General features: G+C 59.0%; 2 protein-coding genes across 4 annotated transcripts; one reads left to right on the top strand and one right to left on the bottom strand.

The window, feature by feature from the left end:
- Nucleotides 1–1,054: 1,054 nt before the first annotated feature.
- Nucleotides 1,055–6,596, bottom strand: FOXRED1 (FAD dependent oxidoreductase domain containing 1). Of its 3 annotated transcripts, none has more exons than XM_068916731.1 (11): nucleotides 6,460–6,596; nucleotides 3,903–4,123; nucleotides 3,688–3,798; nucleotides 3,308–3,426; nucleotides 3,114–3,208; nucleotides 2,740–2,841; nucleotides 2,405–2,481; nucleotides 2,156–2,316; nucleotides 1,733–1,862; nucleotides 1,487–1,591; nucleotides 1,055–1,362 (listed from the first exon to the last, which is right to left on the bottom strand). In XM_068916731.1, exons 1-11 carry the CDS (start codon nucleotides 6,479–6,481, stop codon nucleotides 1,108–1,110), a joined length of 1,398 nt encoding a protein of 465 aa, XP_068772832.1. In that variant the 5' UTR covers nucleotides 6,482–6,596; the 3' UTR covers nucleotides 1,055–1,107. The 3 variants fall into 3 exon arrangements, with proteins under 3 accessions (XP_068772832.1, XP_068772830.1, XP_068772831.1); XM_068916729.1 differs by lacking the exon at nucleotides 6,460–6,596 and adding an exon at nucleotides 5,203–5,311; XM_068916730.1 differs by lacking the exon at nucleotides 6,460–6,596 and adding an exon at nucleotides 5,203–5,311 and having other exon boundaries at nucleotides 3,308–3,384.
- SRPRA (SRP receptor subunit alpha) lies at nucleotides 5,468–16,187 on the top strand. Its single transcript, XM_068916732.1, has 14 exons — nucleotides 5,468–5,695; nucleotides 5,951–6,034; nucleotides 8,134–8,297; nucleotides 8,700–8,860; nucleotides 9,686–9,839; nucleotides 10,593–10,746; nucleotides 11,109–11,215; nucleotides 11,428–11,546; nucleotides 12,205–12,291; nucleotides 12,707–12,879; nucleotides 13,012–13,225; nucleotides 13,330–13,493; nucleotides 13,643–13,741; nucleotides 14,660–16,187. Exons 1-14 carry the CDS (start codon nucleotides 5,567–5,569, stop codon nucleotides 14,786–14,788), a joined length of 1,938 nt encoding a protein of 645 aa, XP_068772833.1. The 5' UTR covers nucleotides 5,468–5,566; the 3' UTR covers nucleotides 14,789–16,187.
- The last annotated feature ends 112 nt before the right edge of the window (nucleotides 16,188–16,299 follow it).

Here is a 16,299-nt window from a genome sequence, read left to right as displayed (position 1 = left end):
GGTAGAAGGCAAAGAGGCACTGGGAGTGGTTTGGGGATACTGGGAGGAGCCAGAGAGGCACTGGGGGCAGCTGGGGGGCTATGAGGGAAACTGGGAGGAGCCAGAGAGGCACTGGGGGAAACTGGTAGAAGGCAAAGAGGCACTGGGAGTGGTTTGGGGATACTGGGAGGAGCCAGAGAGGCACTGGGGGCAGCTGGGGAGCTGTGAGGGAAACTGGAGAGGAGCTGGAGAGGCACTGGGGGTGGCTGGGGGGCACTGGGAGCAGCTGGGAGGTACTGGGGGGCACTGGGAGAAACTGGGAGAAGGCAAAGAGGCACTGGGAGTGGTTTGGGGATACTGGAAGGAGCCAGAGAGGCACTGGGGGCAGGTGGGAGGCTGCGAGGGAAACTGGGAGGAGCCAGAGAGGCACTGGGGGAAACTGGTAGAAGGCAAAGAGGCACTGGGAGTGGTTTGGGGATACTGGGAGGAGCCAGAGAGGCACTGGGGGCAGGTGGGAGGCTGCGAGGGAAACTGGGAGGAGCTGGGGAGGCACTGGGGGCAGCTGGGGGGCACTGGGAGGAGCCAGAGAGGCACTGGGAGAAACTGGGAGAAGGCAAAGAGGCACTGGGAGTGGTTTGGGGATACTGGGAGGAGCCAGAGAGGCACTGGGGGCAGCTGGGGGGCTATGAGGGAAACTGGAGAGGAGCTGGAGAGGCACTGGGGGCAGCTGGGGGGCACTGGGAGGAGCCAGAGAGGCACTGGGGGCAGGTGGGAGGCTGCGAGGGAAACTGGGAGGAGCTGGAGAGGCACTGGGGGCAGCTGGGGGGCACTGGGAGGAGCCAGAGAGGCACTGGGGCCAGGTGGGAGGCTGCGAGGGAAACTGGGAGGAGCTGGAGAGGCACTGGGGGAGGCTGGGGGGCACTGGGGGAGGTGGGGGTACCAGTGGCCCCGTGTCCCCAGGCCGCGCCACAACTGTCGTCACACCCCCCCCCCCCCGGTCCCCGTCCGGCGCGGAGCCCTCCGCGCGCCCCCTCCCTCGCCGCCGCCGCTGCCCCAGGAGCACCGCCAGCACCCGCCGGGGCCGCATGGCTTTATTGCGGCGCCGGGCGCCCTCCGGCTCCGGGCCGCTCAGATGATGTTCGTCTCCCGGGCCGGCTCGCCCGCCAGGATCCTGTCGAAGGAGAAGCGCCGCAGGTCGATGCTCTCGAAGCGGCCCTTGACCACCAGCTCGGCCACGGCGCGGCCGGCGGCCGGCGCGTGCTGCAGCCCGTGCCCGCTGAAGCCCGCCGCCACGATGAGGTTCTCCACCCGCGGGTGCGGGCCCAGCACCGCGTTCTGGTCGAAGGTGTTGTAGTCGTAGTAGCCGGCCCAGGCGCTCTTCACCTGCCCGACACGGCGGTCCTCAGCCGGCCAACGGCGGCCGATTCCTCCCCCCGCCGCCGCGGGGAGCGGCTCGCCCCGAGGAGGCATTTTGTGGGGCTGGGAGGGGAGGCGGGGAGCCCGTTACCTTCAGGGAGGCGAAGACGGGTACTCGGTGAGCCAGCTTGGGCCACACTTTGTCCTGGAAGAAGTCGTGGTCCACCTCCAGGTCCCCGGCGTCCGGTTCGTCCTCCTGGGGACGGGGAGGGAGCGCGCTCGCGTCCCGGGAACGGCTGCTGGGGCCGCGGGCAGGGGAGCAGGACCCCGGCAGCCTGATCAAAAACCATCCCACGTCTCCCCCCTCCGCCCCACGCAAGCCCCTCCGGCAACCCACCTCGGCCGGGCTGACGCCCCCCAGGTAGTTGCCCCCGATGCCTTCGCGGCGGAAGTAAGCCCCCGAGCAGTCGACCAGCAGGGGACAGTCCAAGCCGGGCCCGTTGGGGCAGTGCCACACGTAGACGAACCTGGAGGCGCAGAGGGCAAAGGCGATGAGTCCCTCGCCCTCCGCGGGGACGGCGTCCCTGCAAGCCATCCCCCCCCTCCCTCACCGCGTCCGGCCGGACCCTCCCACCGCCCGGCGCCGGCACGGACCGGAGCAGAGCGGGGGAACCCCCCGTCCTATCTCCTCCAGCTTTTGGGGGCCAGCAAGCCGTCAAAAGCGTCTTCGAAGTGCCTTTAAGGACCTAACGTCCTCGGTCCCCGCGGAGCGCCGGCTGCGCCCTCTGGATCTCTGCCCCGCGACCGGGTTGAAGCCGACCTTTTCCTGGGCTCCACCGGCAGCGGGACGTGCTGCTCGCTGCCCGGCGGCCCCGTGCCGGCGCTGGCTATGTCGGCCAGCTTCCCCGACCAGGCGCCGGCCGCGTTGATGACGATGGCGCAGGACACGGGCTGGTACTCCCTGCTGCCGGGCATGTAGACCTGCCAAGGGAGGGAAGGCGAGGGCGCTGGCGAGGAGGGCGAGGGGGCGCGGGTCCGGGCGCGATAAGCTGCGCGGGGAAGGACGTACGTTAACGTATCGAATGCGGGATATCGGGTGCGGCTGCCCCTTCGACAGCGTCGCGTTTCCCAAGGACGTGACGAAAGCTGGGGAAAAGGAAAAAAAAATCTGGAGTAAATCCTGCCCCGGGGCGGCGAGCACAGCCGGGCCGCGCGCGCCCGAGCCCCGTTTCGGGGAGAAGGCTTTCCGCGGAGGGAAGGGGTACGCGCCGCCGCGGTCGGCAGAGGCCCGCGCGGAGCCGGGTGTCCTGCCGAAACGCCCGGGCTCGCGCGCAGCCCCTCTCCCGGCGGGTGCCGCCCGCCCGCGAGCGCCGCCGGGTCAGCGCGCCGCCCCGAAGCGCTCACATTTCACCTCGCCGACGCAGCTGTAGACGCCCATGGACATGGCTTTCCTCCGGAAGGCGTTGAGGAGAGACCAAGGGTCGAACCAGCCTTCGTTCTCCAGGCCTGGGGGAGCGCACGCGGGGAGGCGGAGCGGTGCGGGCGCCCGCGACCGGCCGCGTTGCCCCCCTCCCTCTTTCCCCCCGTTTCTCGCAGGAGGAGCGAGCAGGGAATCCCTCGCGAACCGCTCGTTGCTCTGCGCGCTGGTGGGCAAACGCCCGCTCTCGCGAAGCCGCGGATAAACAGGAAAGGACGCTGAAACGTCCGGCGGCAGCAAAGCAAACCGAGGGGCGCGGAGACGCTCGGAGGGCAGGTGAATCCCCCCCCGCCTCTCTTACCGTAGGAGGCCAGGGCCACGTCGTCCGCGTTTATCCACGGAAACTTCTCCTTCAGCTGCGCGGGCGAAAGAAGGGATACCTGCGCTCCTTCATCCCTGGGGAGAAGGCGGGCGAGCTGGGCCGGGCTGCCGCCGCCCCGCCGGCGGGCTGCGCCGGCGCTCGAGGCCCGGCCCCGGGGTTGGGGGGGGACCTACCTCTGCACCCGCACGTTCTCCTCCAGCGCGCCGGCCCCCTGCTCCGACGCCAGGAAGAGGTAGCCCGAGGGGTTGTACTGCAGGTCGATGCGGGGCTCGTTCAGCACCCCTAGGTGCTCCTGGCCGGCGAGAGGCACCCGTCGGCCCCCGGGGCTCGATCTCCACCTTCCTCCTCCCGCCTCGGGGCGAACCGTCCCAGGAAGGGTCCCCCAAGAGCCGACCCGCAGCCCCCATCCCGTCCTGCTGTGACTAAGCATCCCCCACCGGGTCCCCAATGACCCCCAAGGATGCCCCCTCCCGATCCTCCCGTGACCCCCGGAGGAGCGCCGGCGAGAGGCGCCGGCCTCGGGTCAGCGTCGCGGGGGCCCGGGCCGACCTACGTTGACGGTGCGCAGGAAGAAGGCGGAGAAGCGGGACATGCGGATGTTTTCGGGCAGGGAGAACTGCTGCCGTATGCCGCCGATGGAGAGCACCGAGGAGGCTCGGGCGTACTGCGGGGACAAGCAGGGAAGAGGCGGGGGGGGCGGGATGGCGGCGGCGAGGCCGGGGCGCCGGTGGGGGGTGTCCCACCAAGACCAGGCGCCCGGGGACTCACCGTGGGGTCGCGCTCCACCACCACCACCCGCATGCCGCTCCGGCGCCCCTCCAGGGCCTTCAGCCAGTAGGCGACGGACCAGCCCATCACGCCGCCCCCCACCACCACCACGTCGGCCTGCTCGGGCGGCAGGTTTTCCTGGCGCCCCAGGGGATCCCAGCTCCGGCTCGGGAGGTTTTCTCGCAGCGTCTTGCCCATCTTGCTCAGCTCCTTCCCCAGGTCTGCGGGGAGCAAACGGGGAAGGAGCGGGGCGGGGGGGGGAGGGGGTTTGGGGGCTCGGCGGTGCCTCCTCCAGGACGCCGGACCTCCCGCACGGCCTTCCCCCCCCCCGCCCCGATCCGCTGCCGTACCTGGGGACCCCAGAGCCCAGCATCTCCCCCTCCCCAATGCCCGCCCAGCCCCCCAATCCCCCAAGGACCCCCCCAAAGCCCCCCTGGACCCCAATGACCTCCCTGGTGGCCAGTGCCCCCCACCCAGTCCCCAGGAAGCCCCCAACCCCCCCAGTGCCCCCCCCACCCAGTCCCCCAAGGACTCCCAGGATCCAGCGACCCCCCCATGCCCAGTGACCCTCCCCATCCCCCAATCCCTCCGTGCCCCCCCCCCAGCACCCTGATCCTCCCATTGCCCCCCGGTGCCCAGTGCCCCCCTTGTCCCCCCCCAGGCCCCTATGACCCCCAAGGACCCCTGATCCCTCAGTGTCCCCCTGATGCCCAGTGACCCCCCTGGTCCCCCAGTCCCCAAGGACCCCCCCAGGCCCCAAAGCCCTCAAGGACACCTGGTCCCCCAGTGACCCCCTGGTCCCCAATGACCCCCCCCCAGTCCCCCAATCTCCCAAGGACCCCTGATCACCCAGTGCCCCCCCGATCCTGTGCCCCCCCCGGTCCCCAACGCCCCCCCCACTCCCCCAATCTCTCCAGGACCCCGCTCCCCCCAGTGCTCCCCCAGTCCCCAGTGCCCCCCCAGTCCCCCAATCTCCCCAGTGCCCCCCCAGTCCTCAGTGCCCCCCCGCTCCCCCAATCTCCCCAGGACCCCGCTCCCCCCAGTGCCCCCCCGCTCCCCCAATCTCCCCAGGACCCCGCTCCCCCCAGTGCCCCCCCGCTCCCCCAATCTCCCCAGGACCCCGCTCCCCCCAGTGCCCCCCCGGTCCCCAACGCCCCCCCCACTCCCCCAATCTCTCCAGGACCCCGCTCCCCCCAGTGCCCCCCCAGACCCCCAATCTCCCCAGTGCCCCCCCGCTCCCCCAACCTCCCCAGGACCCCGCTCCCCCCAGTGCCCCCCGCTGCCCCCCGCTCCCGCTCACCGCCGAGCAGGCCGGAGACGCGGCGGCCGGTGCCCCCGGCCCCCCCCCCGCCGCCCCCCGCCCCCCCCCGCGGGCGCAGCGCGCGCCCCCAGCGCCCCGCGCGCAGCATGCCGCCGACGCCCCGCCCCCTCGGCCGCGGCCTCGGCCAATCACCGCCCGCCGCCTCCTGCCGGCCCGGCCCCGCCCCTTCCTCAGCTCCCGCCCCCGGCCGCGGCCAATGGGCGGCCGCTTCCGGCGGAAGTGCGCGCGGACGGGGGGGCGGCGAGGGGGAGGGAGGAGCCGGGGGCAGTGCGACGTGTGCGCAGGCGGCGGCTGGCGGTGCCGCAGCTCGGCTCGGCTCGGCCCGGCCCGGCCCGGCCCCGCCATGCTCGACTTCTTCACCATCTTCAGCAAGGGCGGCCTGGTGCTCTGGTGCTTCCAGGGCGTGCGCGGGCCCGCCGCCGCCGCCGCCACCGCGCCCGTCAACGCCCTCATCCGCTCCGTCCTGCTCCAGGTACCCGCCGCCGCCGGGGCGGGCGGCACCACCGACGGCCGCGGGGGGGGGGGGGAGCGCGGGCGGCACCACCGACTTCCGCGGGGGGGAGGGGTTGGGCGGACCAATCAGCGACGGGTTGGGGGCGCGGGTTGGACCACCGACCTCTGCGGCGGGGGGGGGGGGAGGGCTGGACCACTACTGGGGGGGGTCACCGCGGAGCAGCCCACCCGCGGGGCCGGTTTGGGGGGCGGGCTGACGGCTTCTCTCCCGCAGGAGCGGGGCGGCAGCAACTCCTTCAACCATGAGGCCCTCACGCTCAAGTACAAACTGGACAATCAGTTCGAGCTGGTGTTCGTGGTAAGTGAGCGCTGATGTCCTCAAACCTCCCCCCCCCCCAAAAAAAAAAACAAAAAACAAAAGGAGAAAAAGCTCGCGCGCAGGTAACCCCGAGGCTTTCTCTGCGGACGGGGACGTGGGGAAGCCCGGGAGAAGCGGCGCTGCGGAGAAGCGGCACGGTGCAGCTCATGACGCCGGCCGGCTCAGACTGATCTGGCCTGAGGAGGGAACGGCTGGTGCCGCGCGGGCTGCCAGCCCTGTGCCGGGAAAAGCTTGGGAGCAGCAACAACGTGCGAAGTGAGGAAACTTGTTCAGGTGGCGTCGATCCGCCCTGCTCGGATGGGAGTGTTCATGGGAACACAAAGCTGGCTGCAGAATAACTATCCGCCTGTAGCAGTTTAAGCAAGCTAACTCTTTCAACGCGTGCTCTAGTTTGGATCCCTCACCTGGGGGAGCTGCTTTTTTCATAGCTTGTTGGAGCAGGCTGTCTCGCTGGGTGCTCGCGAAGGAGGCTTTGTTGCCTTGCAGTCCCTTCTGCTCCCTTCTCCCCAGCTCTCACGGCCCTTCTGGGGAAGACGCTAGGAGTTATCTGCCCCTCCCGATTCTGTAGTCGTCTTTCTTCTCTGCCTGCTTTTAGTTTAAACGAGGCTCCCATCAGCTCCGTTCCTGCTTCTGGATGCTGTGGGTGAAAGCGATACTGCCCTGTTTGTCCGTTGAAGGCTTTGCTGCGGCGGCTGCAGAGGAAATGCTGCTGTGCCCAGATCTGCGAGCGCGGCGTTGCGTCAGTGTTTGCGTGCTGTTCTCGTTTGGGAAGACTCTTTGCAGCGTTACTCAAAGCTGGAAACGCGTTCGGGAACAAGAGCAAATTGGTGGCTTTTCCTAGCAGAGCTGCAGGCTAAAGGCTTTTGCCTGGTGAGCGGCTCTGGAGCTGCGGTGGCAGAAGGCACAGAGGTGCCGTCTTTCTGGTGTGGTTGGCAAGCCCTGCAAACGAGGTTCTTTGGCGAGTGCAAACATCAGCTCTGGGACTTTTTCCACGAGGAGGATTTTGGATATAACGGAGTTCTCCTAGTTTACCTTGCGCTCGGCTTTTGCTCGAGGAGGGTTCTAGCACGGCGTGTTTCGCTACCCACGGCACGCTGTCGGATCCGCTGCCTGCCTACCCCGATAGCGTGTCTTGGGGATTGAACGCGAATCCCGGATTAGCTAGGTTCCTTGCTAAGGTCACTTTGGATGCGTTTCCTGCGCGCGTCGTCCTGAGAGAGCTCCTGAGCTATTTGCAGATGTGCTCGAAGGCTCTGCGTTGCAGCACAGTAACCCTCGGTTTACTCGTAAGGGGTAGCAGCGCTTGTCCCATTCGCTGCTTGTTCGTGGTAAACCTGGGAAATAGGCCAGGTGTGAGAGGCGAAGGCCTTGGCTGTCCAGCTGCCTGTGGCCTCCGTGAGATTTCTCAGCATTTTGGGGGATTTTGATGTTATTTATCTCGGAGGACTGGATTTTGTGGCTGTCTTAGTGAGAAACCGCTGTAGTCTGTAGCGGTGTTTCTGAATAATATACGATAGGATTAAGACTTCAGTGTTAAAACGCAAATGGAAATGTACAGACTGTTAATCCCAATAAAACTTTAGCACGGAAGAGTAACACGGGACTTACTTTGACCGTATTTATTTAAAAAGCCAGAAATGCCTAATCTTTCCTACTTTAGGATACGTTCTAATGCTTTTCTCTTCAGACTTTCTGTACCTTATCTATGTGAATCCAAAAAACCTTCAATACGTACCTAAAACTAAGCAAAAGACTTCCTGGTCTTTCAGTGTCTTTATTGCTCTGAAACAGTCAACCCATTTTTATTGGTGTCACCGTTTAAAGCAAAGCTCTGGTGTGTGCTGTTTTTTTGAGAGCACATTAAAAGCTCGGGAGATGAGATTAGAAAATGTAGCCTGAAGCCTGCATCACCTTGTTGCTGAAATTAAAGACCTTTGTATCAAATGTCTGACATCCAGGAAAGCCCATTGCTTTCGTTCTTGCTGACTAGATATAGCAATTAATTAATTTCTCTTGTTTAGTTTGTGCGTGTGTCGTCAGCTGAAGGAACAACGTTGTCTTATTGTGCTGCTTTGCAGGTGGGATTTCAGAAGATCCTGACGCTAACCTACGTAGACAAGTTGATAGATGACGTTCACAAGGAGTTCAGAGATAAATATCGCAATGAGTTTCAGCAGAAAGGCACTCTGGGCCTCCTAAATGGCACCTTTGATTTTAAAGATGACTTTCTGCGTCTCCTCCGGTAACAGGACTTCTCGCTATAGTGAAATTTCCCTGTGCTTGGTACTGAATTATTCAGGGCAGCATGCGGAAGGGACTGTCAGACGGCCGTTTCTGGGGCCATAGGCCTGCGTGCTTGTCTGGGCTCTTGCTCGCTCCGTCCTCTGCTGGAGAGGTGAAGGGAGCTTTTGTGGGGAAAGTTGTGCCCTGGGGGTGGGTAGCTCTGTTCTGCTCTTGTTGTTGCGTTGCCCCCTGAGCAATAGCAAATATGGTGGCTGTAACGGCCAAAATACGAGCGATAAAACTGATCACTGGGGAGGGTTGAGCTGTATTTGACCTTTTTCAGGCTTTAAGTTCCTGCCTGGAGCAGAGGTGGATCGGGGGGTAGAGTTGCCATTCAGGCTGATGGGTCGCCTCTCCCTAGGGAAGCAGAGGAGAGCAGTAAAGTCCGAGCTCCCACCGTAATGAAGACGTTTGAGCAGTCGATGAAATTTCAGAAGACTGTCAAGTGTATGATAGAAACTCGAGGGGAGAAACCAAAGGAGAAAGCCAAGAACAAGAAGAACAAAGGTTCCAAAAAGGAGGGTGAGTTGATGGGAAATATAAACGGGGGAGAAGTGAATAATCCACAGCTCTGAAACGCAGGCTGTGTGTGTGCAGCTTGCGCTTTTCTAGTCCTTTCGCAGCACCCAAACACTGGTGCTCTTGAGGAGGTGCCCCTGCGTACCCAAGTTTTATATGTCCTGGACAAGCTGCCCGCTTTGACAGCGTGAGAGCAGAAGTGCTAGAACAGGAGCCTCGTCTTGGATTTGACCTTGTTGAGCTCTGGCATCACGAGGAGAGGACGCAAAGTTGTCTCCTTCAGAAAGCAACTTGAAGCTGCCACTGATACCGTAGCTTGCTGTGTCTCTCAGCTCACTTGCTGTGAAAGAAGCCTGGGAGCAGGTTGAGGGACAACTAGTGTTCAGATTATGAGATTTAGCGCTTGAGTTGGGGAAACGAGATACGAAGGCTATTTTGGTAGTAATGACTCGGCCGTTTCATGTGTATGTTCTTGGTTCTTAAGTGGGAAATGAGTTGTACGCCAAAATCCATGCCTATAACGATGTTTTTTTGGGAACTGCTTCATAAACTGCAACTCCTGGCAGAGTTGGATCCCAAACATTGCTAGCTTTAGGCTGAAATGAGATGCTCAGTTCTGTTGGGGCTTCCAAAATTTTCCAGGTCTGGTTGGAGCAGGACTCTGCCTCGATACAAGAATGTCTTATGGGCAGTTGGGATAGCGCTGGGTGTTGCTACCTGTTCTGCGGGGCTGAGCTCACGTTACGGTGCAGCTTGTGCCCGTGCGGTCCCGTGCGGTGATCCCAACTTGAGCGCTGCATAAAGATTGACAAGGGCTGTTTCGTTCAGGAACCGAAGCTGTTACAGCATCCAATAAAGCAGCCCCAGGTGAAAAGCAGCCCTCTGCAACTGGGGACAGGGAAGAACTGACCAAGGATGAAATACTGCAAAAGAACCGGGAGGAATTCTTCAAGAGGCACATGAAAGCAGGAGAGAAGTCGAGGTGGGTAAGGGGGGGGGGGCATCTCTTCCATCCTTGGCAATGATCAATTTGCCTGCGTTTTGAACCAGCCCTTAGTGGTTTGCATGAACAAGTTTCGTTTCCACCAGTCTTTCTGCCCTCTCTGTGATCTCCAAGCCCCTGTTTTCCTTCAGTGACCTCTCTAAGTCAGCTCCCCCGGTCATCAGACCATGCTCGTGGTAAAATTTTGAGTTCAAAGTTTCAGTAAGGTTTTCTGTCCGAAAGTGAGATTGTTGGTTGCTGCTTCTGAGGCTCTACTAATTGGGGTTTAGACTAGATAAGTAGTCTTCAGAGTTATTTCTCTACGTGTCTTGTGCTTGCTAAAAAGAATGGGAGATGGCATGCGCGGGATCCTAGCTGTGATAAAACGGTCTGATCTCTTCCCTTGGAGACCCAGAAATCCAAGGTGTGCCTGGGAGAGCTGCGCTGCGTTCTCCGTAGCGGTGCTGGCCTTGGCTGCCTTGCGTGCAGATCGTGCTCTGTGGTGAGACGTAACACGAGCAAAGGGCAGCGGGGCGTTGATGCCTGGCTCAAACTTCAGCAGTCTGTATCGAGTCTGATACAGGATTAAAGTTCAGATAAATAAACTCTGTAGAGATTTGGAATCAACCAGGTTTAACCTCAATGTCGCTCTTTCTGATCGATATCTGGGCTCTTGAATTTCATGCCTTCCAAGGCAATCTTTGCTTATTCTTGATTATATTGAACAAAATGTGTTTCTGGTCTTTATTCCAGCAAGTCTCCGAAGCCTGAGGCTCAGAAGGAGAAGGGGAAGAAACCCCGCGTGTGGGATCTGGGGAACTCTAATGCCAAAGTACTCGATTACAGTAACTCCACTACCAACGGAAACTCAGAGGCTTGTCCTGCGGAGGAATTTGACCCTGATATAGTAAGGAAAAGTCAGGTCGTTATGTTTGTTTTGGTGCATTGTTCTTGAATCGGCTGGACGTTACAAATGCAGCCTGGTCTCCGTGGCTGGCTGAGAAAGTACTGTTACTTGGGATCACAGCTCCCCGCCTTCTTCCTGAAAAGCTGTGGTGGCCTAGAGAATGTTTTCTCCTCCTGTGACAGCTGCAAACAGCACCGGACTTGCACACAGATGAGGTCAAACAGCTGAACCCTTCTGGCAAGGATGTCTGCAGAATGGCTTCTGCTGCTCGTGAGAACTGCTCCTGGTGGCAGTGAAAGCGAACCAGGAAGAAATGAGGTGAAGCTGCTACAGCTTTTGAGTGTGTGTCTTTGCTCTTGCAGGCCCTGGGGGATCGAAATCGGGAGCCCGGCCGCCTCTATGACCTTGAATATGAGAGCGATGAAGAACCTGAAGAGGAGAAGGTTGTTCAGAACCCTTCAAAACCAAGGTAAGGGCTACTGCAACCCCTGATTGCTACACACTCCTTGCTTTCTGTCCCATAACTCGTCTTCCAGTCTAACCAGTCTGTAATGCAGTGGAGACAAATAGAGCTTGTCACACAGCTGACAAACACTGTCTGTGTCTGCCTGCTGCCGGCTGTTGCACGCTCTATGCAGTTGATTCCTCGCGTGTAAAGGTAACGACTCTGCTTCTCTACAGTGCAAAGAAGGGTGGCCTGGGAGGCATGTTTGGCATGCTGAAAGGCCTGGTGGGATCCAAAAGCCTGACAAGAGAGGACATGGAGCCAGTGCTGGAGAAGATGAAGGATCATCTGATTGGTATGTCTGGAACATGCTGGGAATGGATTGGTCTGTGGAGCTGACTAGGGAAAGGGGCTCTGGGTCCTTCCAGAGGAAGGAGGCCTTCTAAGGTGTCGTAGGCTAGAAATGATCACCCAAGTGACCCGGGTGAGTTGTAGGTGACTGTGGTGCCCTCTGGAGCTGTTGTTTGTCACTGCAGTGAATGCCTCTTCCTGGTTTGGGACGTGGGCTCAGATGGTTGCTAAAGCCCTAGCCTGCTGCATCACGCAGAGCTGAGTTGATTCCCAAGGACCTGCACTTCTTCAGATGGGCTCCAGAGGGGGGTGGTGCCCAAATTTAGGCAGTTCTTGTTCACCCATCGTGCAGCAGGTTCCTACCTCACATCTAGGGGATCCTCAACAGCACATAAAATGAGCAAAAGGAGGACAACAGTGGAGTCTTGCAGGGCTGCTGGGCTGTGGGTCCCATGTAGGCCATCCCATAGTATGGGATGCTCTGAAGAAGCATCTGTGCACTCTTCTCTGCCACAGGAAAAACTGGTCTGATGGGGATCCTGCAGCGCTGCCTCTATCCCTCTCCTTCCCTTGATCTACCAAACTCCGGGGGCCGAGTGGGACGCTGTCCTTTATGTGGAACTCGGCCAACAGGACTAACCCTGCTTTCCTCCTCCTCACAGCAAAAAACGTGGCAGCTGAGATTGCAGTCCAGCTCTGTGAGTCAGTGGCTAAGAAACTGGAAGGGAAAGTGATGGGAACATTCACCAGTAAGTAGCCGCGATGCACTTGTGCCACTTCTCCGCATGTCCGACTTGGCTTTCATGAGTCCCCTGCTCCCTGTGTGCCTGGCCTGGTGCTTACACGGAGCTGGGTAGTCCCAGCAGTTGCTGCTGCTCTGCTTTTGTTGAGTTTCCTGTCAAACACCCCGAAGGATGAGAGAGCCAGGCTGCCTGTCGGCTAAACTACTCTGAAGTGACTTATGACTCTTGCAGGTATTTTGGTAAGAGAGGAAAGCCCCTTGGAGGGCTCTGACCCCTGCCAAGTGGGGTTAAAGTTAAAGTGGGCAGACATATGATACTTGCTTCCAAACGTCTCCTTGGCCTCGTCGCGTTTGTGGTTTGGAGCTCAGGGCTTCCCTGGAGTGTTTTCCAGTTGTGATAGGTTCTAACTCCTCTCTCCCAGCGGTGACCTCAACAGTGAAGCAGGCCCTGCAAGAGGCTCTAGTGCAGATCCTGCAGCCCCAGCGCCGCGTGGACGTCCTCCGGGACGTCATGGACGCCCAGCGTCATCGCCGGCCTTATGTAGTCACCTTCTGTGGTGTCAACGGCGTTGGGAAATCCACCAACCTGGCCAAGGTAGGGGCAGCGTGGCGGCTGTTTGGATGGGGGTGGCTCAGGGGTTGTGTGCAAGGCGGTGGAGTGCATTTGGCTGGGTGCTGCGTGGACCCACGGGTGGCAGGTAACGAGCGTTTCTGTCGCCAACTCCAGATCTCATTCTGGCTGATCGAGAACGGTTTCAGCGTCCTGATCGCCGCCTGCGATACGTTCCGTGCCGGAGCGGTGGAGCAGCTCCGCACGCACACCCGCCGCCTCAACGCCCTGCACCCCCCGGAGAACCACGGCGGGCGGACCATGGTGCAGCTCTACGAGAAGGGCTACGGGAAGGATGCTGCGGGCATTGCCATGGAGGCCATTTCTTACGGTGGGTCATTCAGTGCCGTGACCGCTAAAAAGCGGTAGCAGCAGGTGCCTTCTGAGGGGAGCTCTGGACTTTCTCCTGCTTATGTTGCCTCCCCGTTTTCCCAGCTCGTAACCAGGGCTTTGATGTGGTCCTGGTTGACACCGCGGGCCGCATGCAGGACAACGCCCCCTTGATGACAGCTCTGGCCAAACTCATCGCAGTCAATGCTCCTGACCTGGTCCTGTTTGTTGGGGAAGCTCTCGTGGGAAACGAGGCTGTGGATCAGCTGGTGAGCATCGAGAGTTTGTTTCCCTGAACTTAAAGATGAGATGAGGGCAGATGCTGACCCTTGGAAAAGGCTTCTGCGGGTTTTATTGGAGGAGTTCCAGACACTATCAGCATCACAAATGCATTTCCTGGATACATTTTCTTCCGCAGGTCAAGTTTAACAAGGCCCTGGCTGATCACTCCATGGCCCAGACACCACGGCTCATTGACGGAATTGTGCTCACCAAGTTCGATACCATCGATGACAAGGTAAGAAGGCCTTTTGTCACCAGGAGGATTTCTTTTCTCCCTCGCTTGTCTTGAGCAACCTTGCACAGAGCTTCCCCTTGGTGACTGGAGGGGGAGAGACTGAGTGAACAAACATGGAGCGTTTCCAGGCTGTCCTGGATGCAGTCCTCTGCCCCAGCCTGCCTCCCCCTTGCGTGTAAGCAATTTAAACAAAGAAAACTAAGCAGGCTGACCTGATTTCTATACACGTGGGGAAACGGCTGCGAGCTCTCCCAGTTTGTATGCATTATTGCAATAGGGCAATCGGAAATGGGATCATGCAGATACGGACAATATGCTGAATGTTTGACAAGCTCTTCAGCGTGGTCCCCTGAGGAGATAATACTGGAATTGCTGCAGCAAGCGCATCCCAAATGGCCCGCAGGGAAGCATACCACAAATCAGGCACTCGAAGCCTGTATAAAAAGCCATCCAGAGTAATGGTACTATAAAATCTTGCAGCAGAGCGAACCTGCTGCTGCAAGGGTAAGGAAGGAGATCTCAGGAAGGCCAAACCCTGGTGGGAATTGACTTTTAATCATAGATGTTTGTTCAAAGCAACTGGTATAGCCTGCAGCTTTAGTATAAAGTTATAGCACAGCATACCTCAGGGTGCGAGGTGCCTGCACCATCACCACCCCTCTGGGAACACCTTGTTAGTCAGCTTTATTCTCTCTCCGCTCTGCGTCTGCCTGCTTTCCAAGATGCAACGTGACCCTTCTGTTGTATCCCTGGGTCCATTAGTGCTTTTTCCTCCCCTTGAAGTTCACAGCGTGGTGTAAAGTGAACTGGAAATACCGAACCTGGGAGTAGCAGGCTCTGTGCAAGCGGCGAAGGTGTGTTTTTTCCGAAGGACGGCCCCGGGCAGCTCTGGTTAACGGTGCTTGTTGTCCTTGGCAGGTTGGTGCCGCGATCTCCATGACGTACATCACGAGCAAGCCCATAGTATTTGTTGGTACTGGACAAACCTACTGTGATCTGCGTAGCCTTAATGCCAAGGCTGTGGTCGCAGCGCTCATGAAGGCCTAAAAACAATTATTGCACCAAATTGCTGTTTGCAGATGTCTCAGAAGAACATGCTTTACCCTGTGACTGACTAGTCTTTCCAGTGTAGTGCAAAACAGAATGAAGGGATACCAGCGCAAAGGGCTACAACTGCCTTGCTTGCCTGTGAATACTCCCTAATGCACACTTCCACCGGCTGCATGAGTTTAAACTTGGGAGGAGGGTGTTGTCTTTGATCATGTTGTGCTTACTCCAGTTAGCGCCATGCTCCTGCCGTATTTATTGACTATAGTTTATTTTTGGATAAAACTTGTCTTCTCCAGCTGGAGCACTCATACCAGATCGATTCTGTGGCTTCATCCAGTACAAGCCCTTCCCCTGGATTCCTTCATTCTGTCCAAGTGACTCAGCCTCCTTCACTTGGAGGCTGAAACCAGAGCTTTGTATTGTTCATACCGTGTGAGTGGCAGTGCAAGGACCTGCTGTGCTTTGGGGCTGTTCTGTCACTAGCAGCAGCATGTGTGGACTGTTTGGTGGGGGTTGTTGGAGGCACTTGTAAGGCTGTGAGCTGCTCTTGACTGTTAGATCATCTCATGGAGGGCACAGTGAGTTTCCTCATGGGGCTAAGGGTGAGCGAGTGCTGTTAGCAAACTCTGCAGAACAGGGATAGGTGCTGCTTAGTGACAGCGTTAGAATATCCAACCATTGACACCTGCTGCTAGCCTTTGACTGTGGCAGCTCACCAAAGTTGGCAAACCAAAAATTTGCAACAGTCTGCCCCTGTGCTGGGCAAGAAGGGAGAGGTTAAATTGCCTTAAGGTCCCTGTTTCTCTTGTCACTGGGACTCTGTAGCGGGGTACCCAGCTATCTCCCATTTTGGCAGAAGCTAGAGAGCTGTGGGGGCTGCAGCTTCTGTTCTGTGGGGGTGGAGAGGTAGGTGGAGGACTGTAACTCTCCTGGGAGCTGTGTCCCTCCAAGATGGAGGACTGCTTATGTCCTCCAGGCACCTGGACTGCTTGAGACTACGTCCTGGTCTGCCTACCCTCCCACGTGAAGGAGCTTGGCCTAACAGTACAAAGGGGTCCGCTTCTCTTCTATCAGCCAGAGAAGGGAGGGCAGATGTGCTCCTGTGAGCCTTCTGCCCGCTGGCCCCAGCGTTGTTTGCTGCCTCAACAATGCTAGCAAAGAGGAGGAGGAGAAAAAACAAAAAATACTGGAAGACAATGGTGGCTGCTTGCTGCTTTCCTGCACCCTTTCTCCCTCCCTTTAGAGTGCCTCTTGATCCTGGTCTAAAGTGCTACATTGAATAATACAAAACTCTTACAATGTCTTGTAGCTCTGTATTGCAGATGTGCTATAGTGCAATAAATTGAATGCTGTCTGCTAAGAGACATAATTTATATAAATAAACTTCATAATTTGTTTTCTGTGTATAAGTAACTTGCCTTCAAAAGGGACATACTTCCTCCTCTAGGGGGAGACAAACTCCTGCCTGTATCTTCGGCCTGCAGTGGTCTAAGTCCTGGACAGGCTCT

The sequence above is a fragment of the Struthio camelus genome, chromosome 22, assembly GCF_040807025.1.
Source record: "Struthio camelus isolate bStrCam1 chromosome 22, bStrCam1.hap1, whole genome shotgun sequence".
In the NCBI taxonomy this organism is placed as follows: Eukaryota; Metazoa; Chordata; class Aves; order Struthioniformes; family Struthionidae; genus Struthio; species Struthio camelus.
Note: the sequence above shows the minus strand (reverse complement) of the source record. Positions and strands in the feature narration are given on the sequence as shown.

What these genes read in the sequence shown, in the direction of transcription:
- FOXRED1 (XM_068916729.1), bottom strand. Translation starts at nt 5,311, where the DNA reads ATGCTGCGCGCGGGGCGCTGGGGGCGCGCGCTGCGCCCGCGGGGGGGG. An exon ending in TGGTGGAGCGCGACCCCACG is followed by an intron (nt 3,799 to 3,902) that starts GTGAGTCCCCGG and finishes TTGTCCCCGCAG; the next exon opens with TACGCCCGAGCCTCCTCGGT. An exon ending in TCTTCCTGCGCACCGTCAAC is followed by an intron (nt 3,427 to 3,687) that starts GTAGGTCGGCCC and finishes CTCGCCGGCCAG; the next exon opens with GAGCACCTAGGGGTGCTGAA.
- SRPRA (XM_068916732.1), top strand. Translation starts at nt 5,567, where the DNA reads ATGCTCGACTTCTTCACCATCTTCAGCAAGGGCGGCCTGGTGCTCTGG. An exon ending in CAGAACCCTTCAAAACCAAG is followed by an intron (nt 11,216 to 11,427) that starts GTAAGGGCTACT and finishes GCTTCTCTACAG; the next exon opens with TGCAAAGAAGGGTGGCCTGG. An exon ending in AGTGATGGGAACATTCACCA is followed by an intron (nt 12,292 to 12,706) that starts GTAAGTAGCCGC and finishes CCTCTCTCCCAG; the next exon opens with CGGTGACCTCAACAGTGAAG.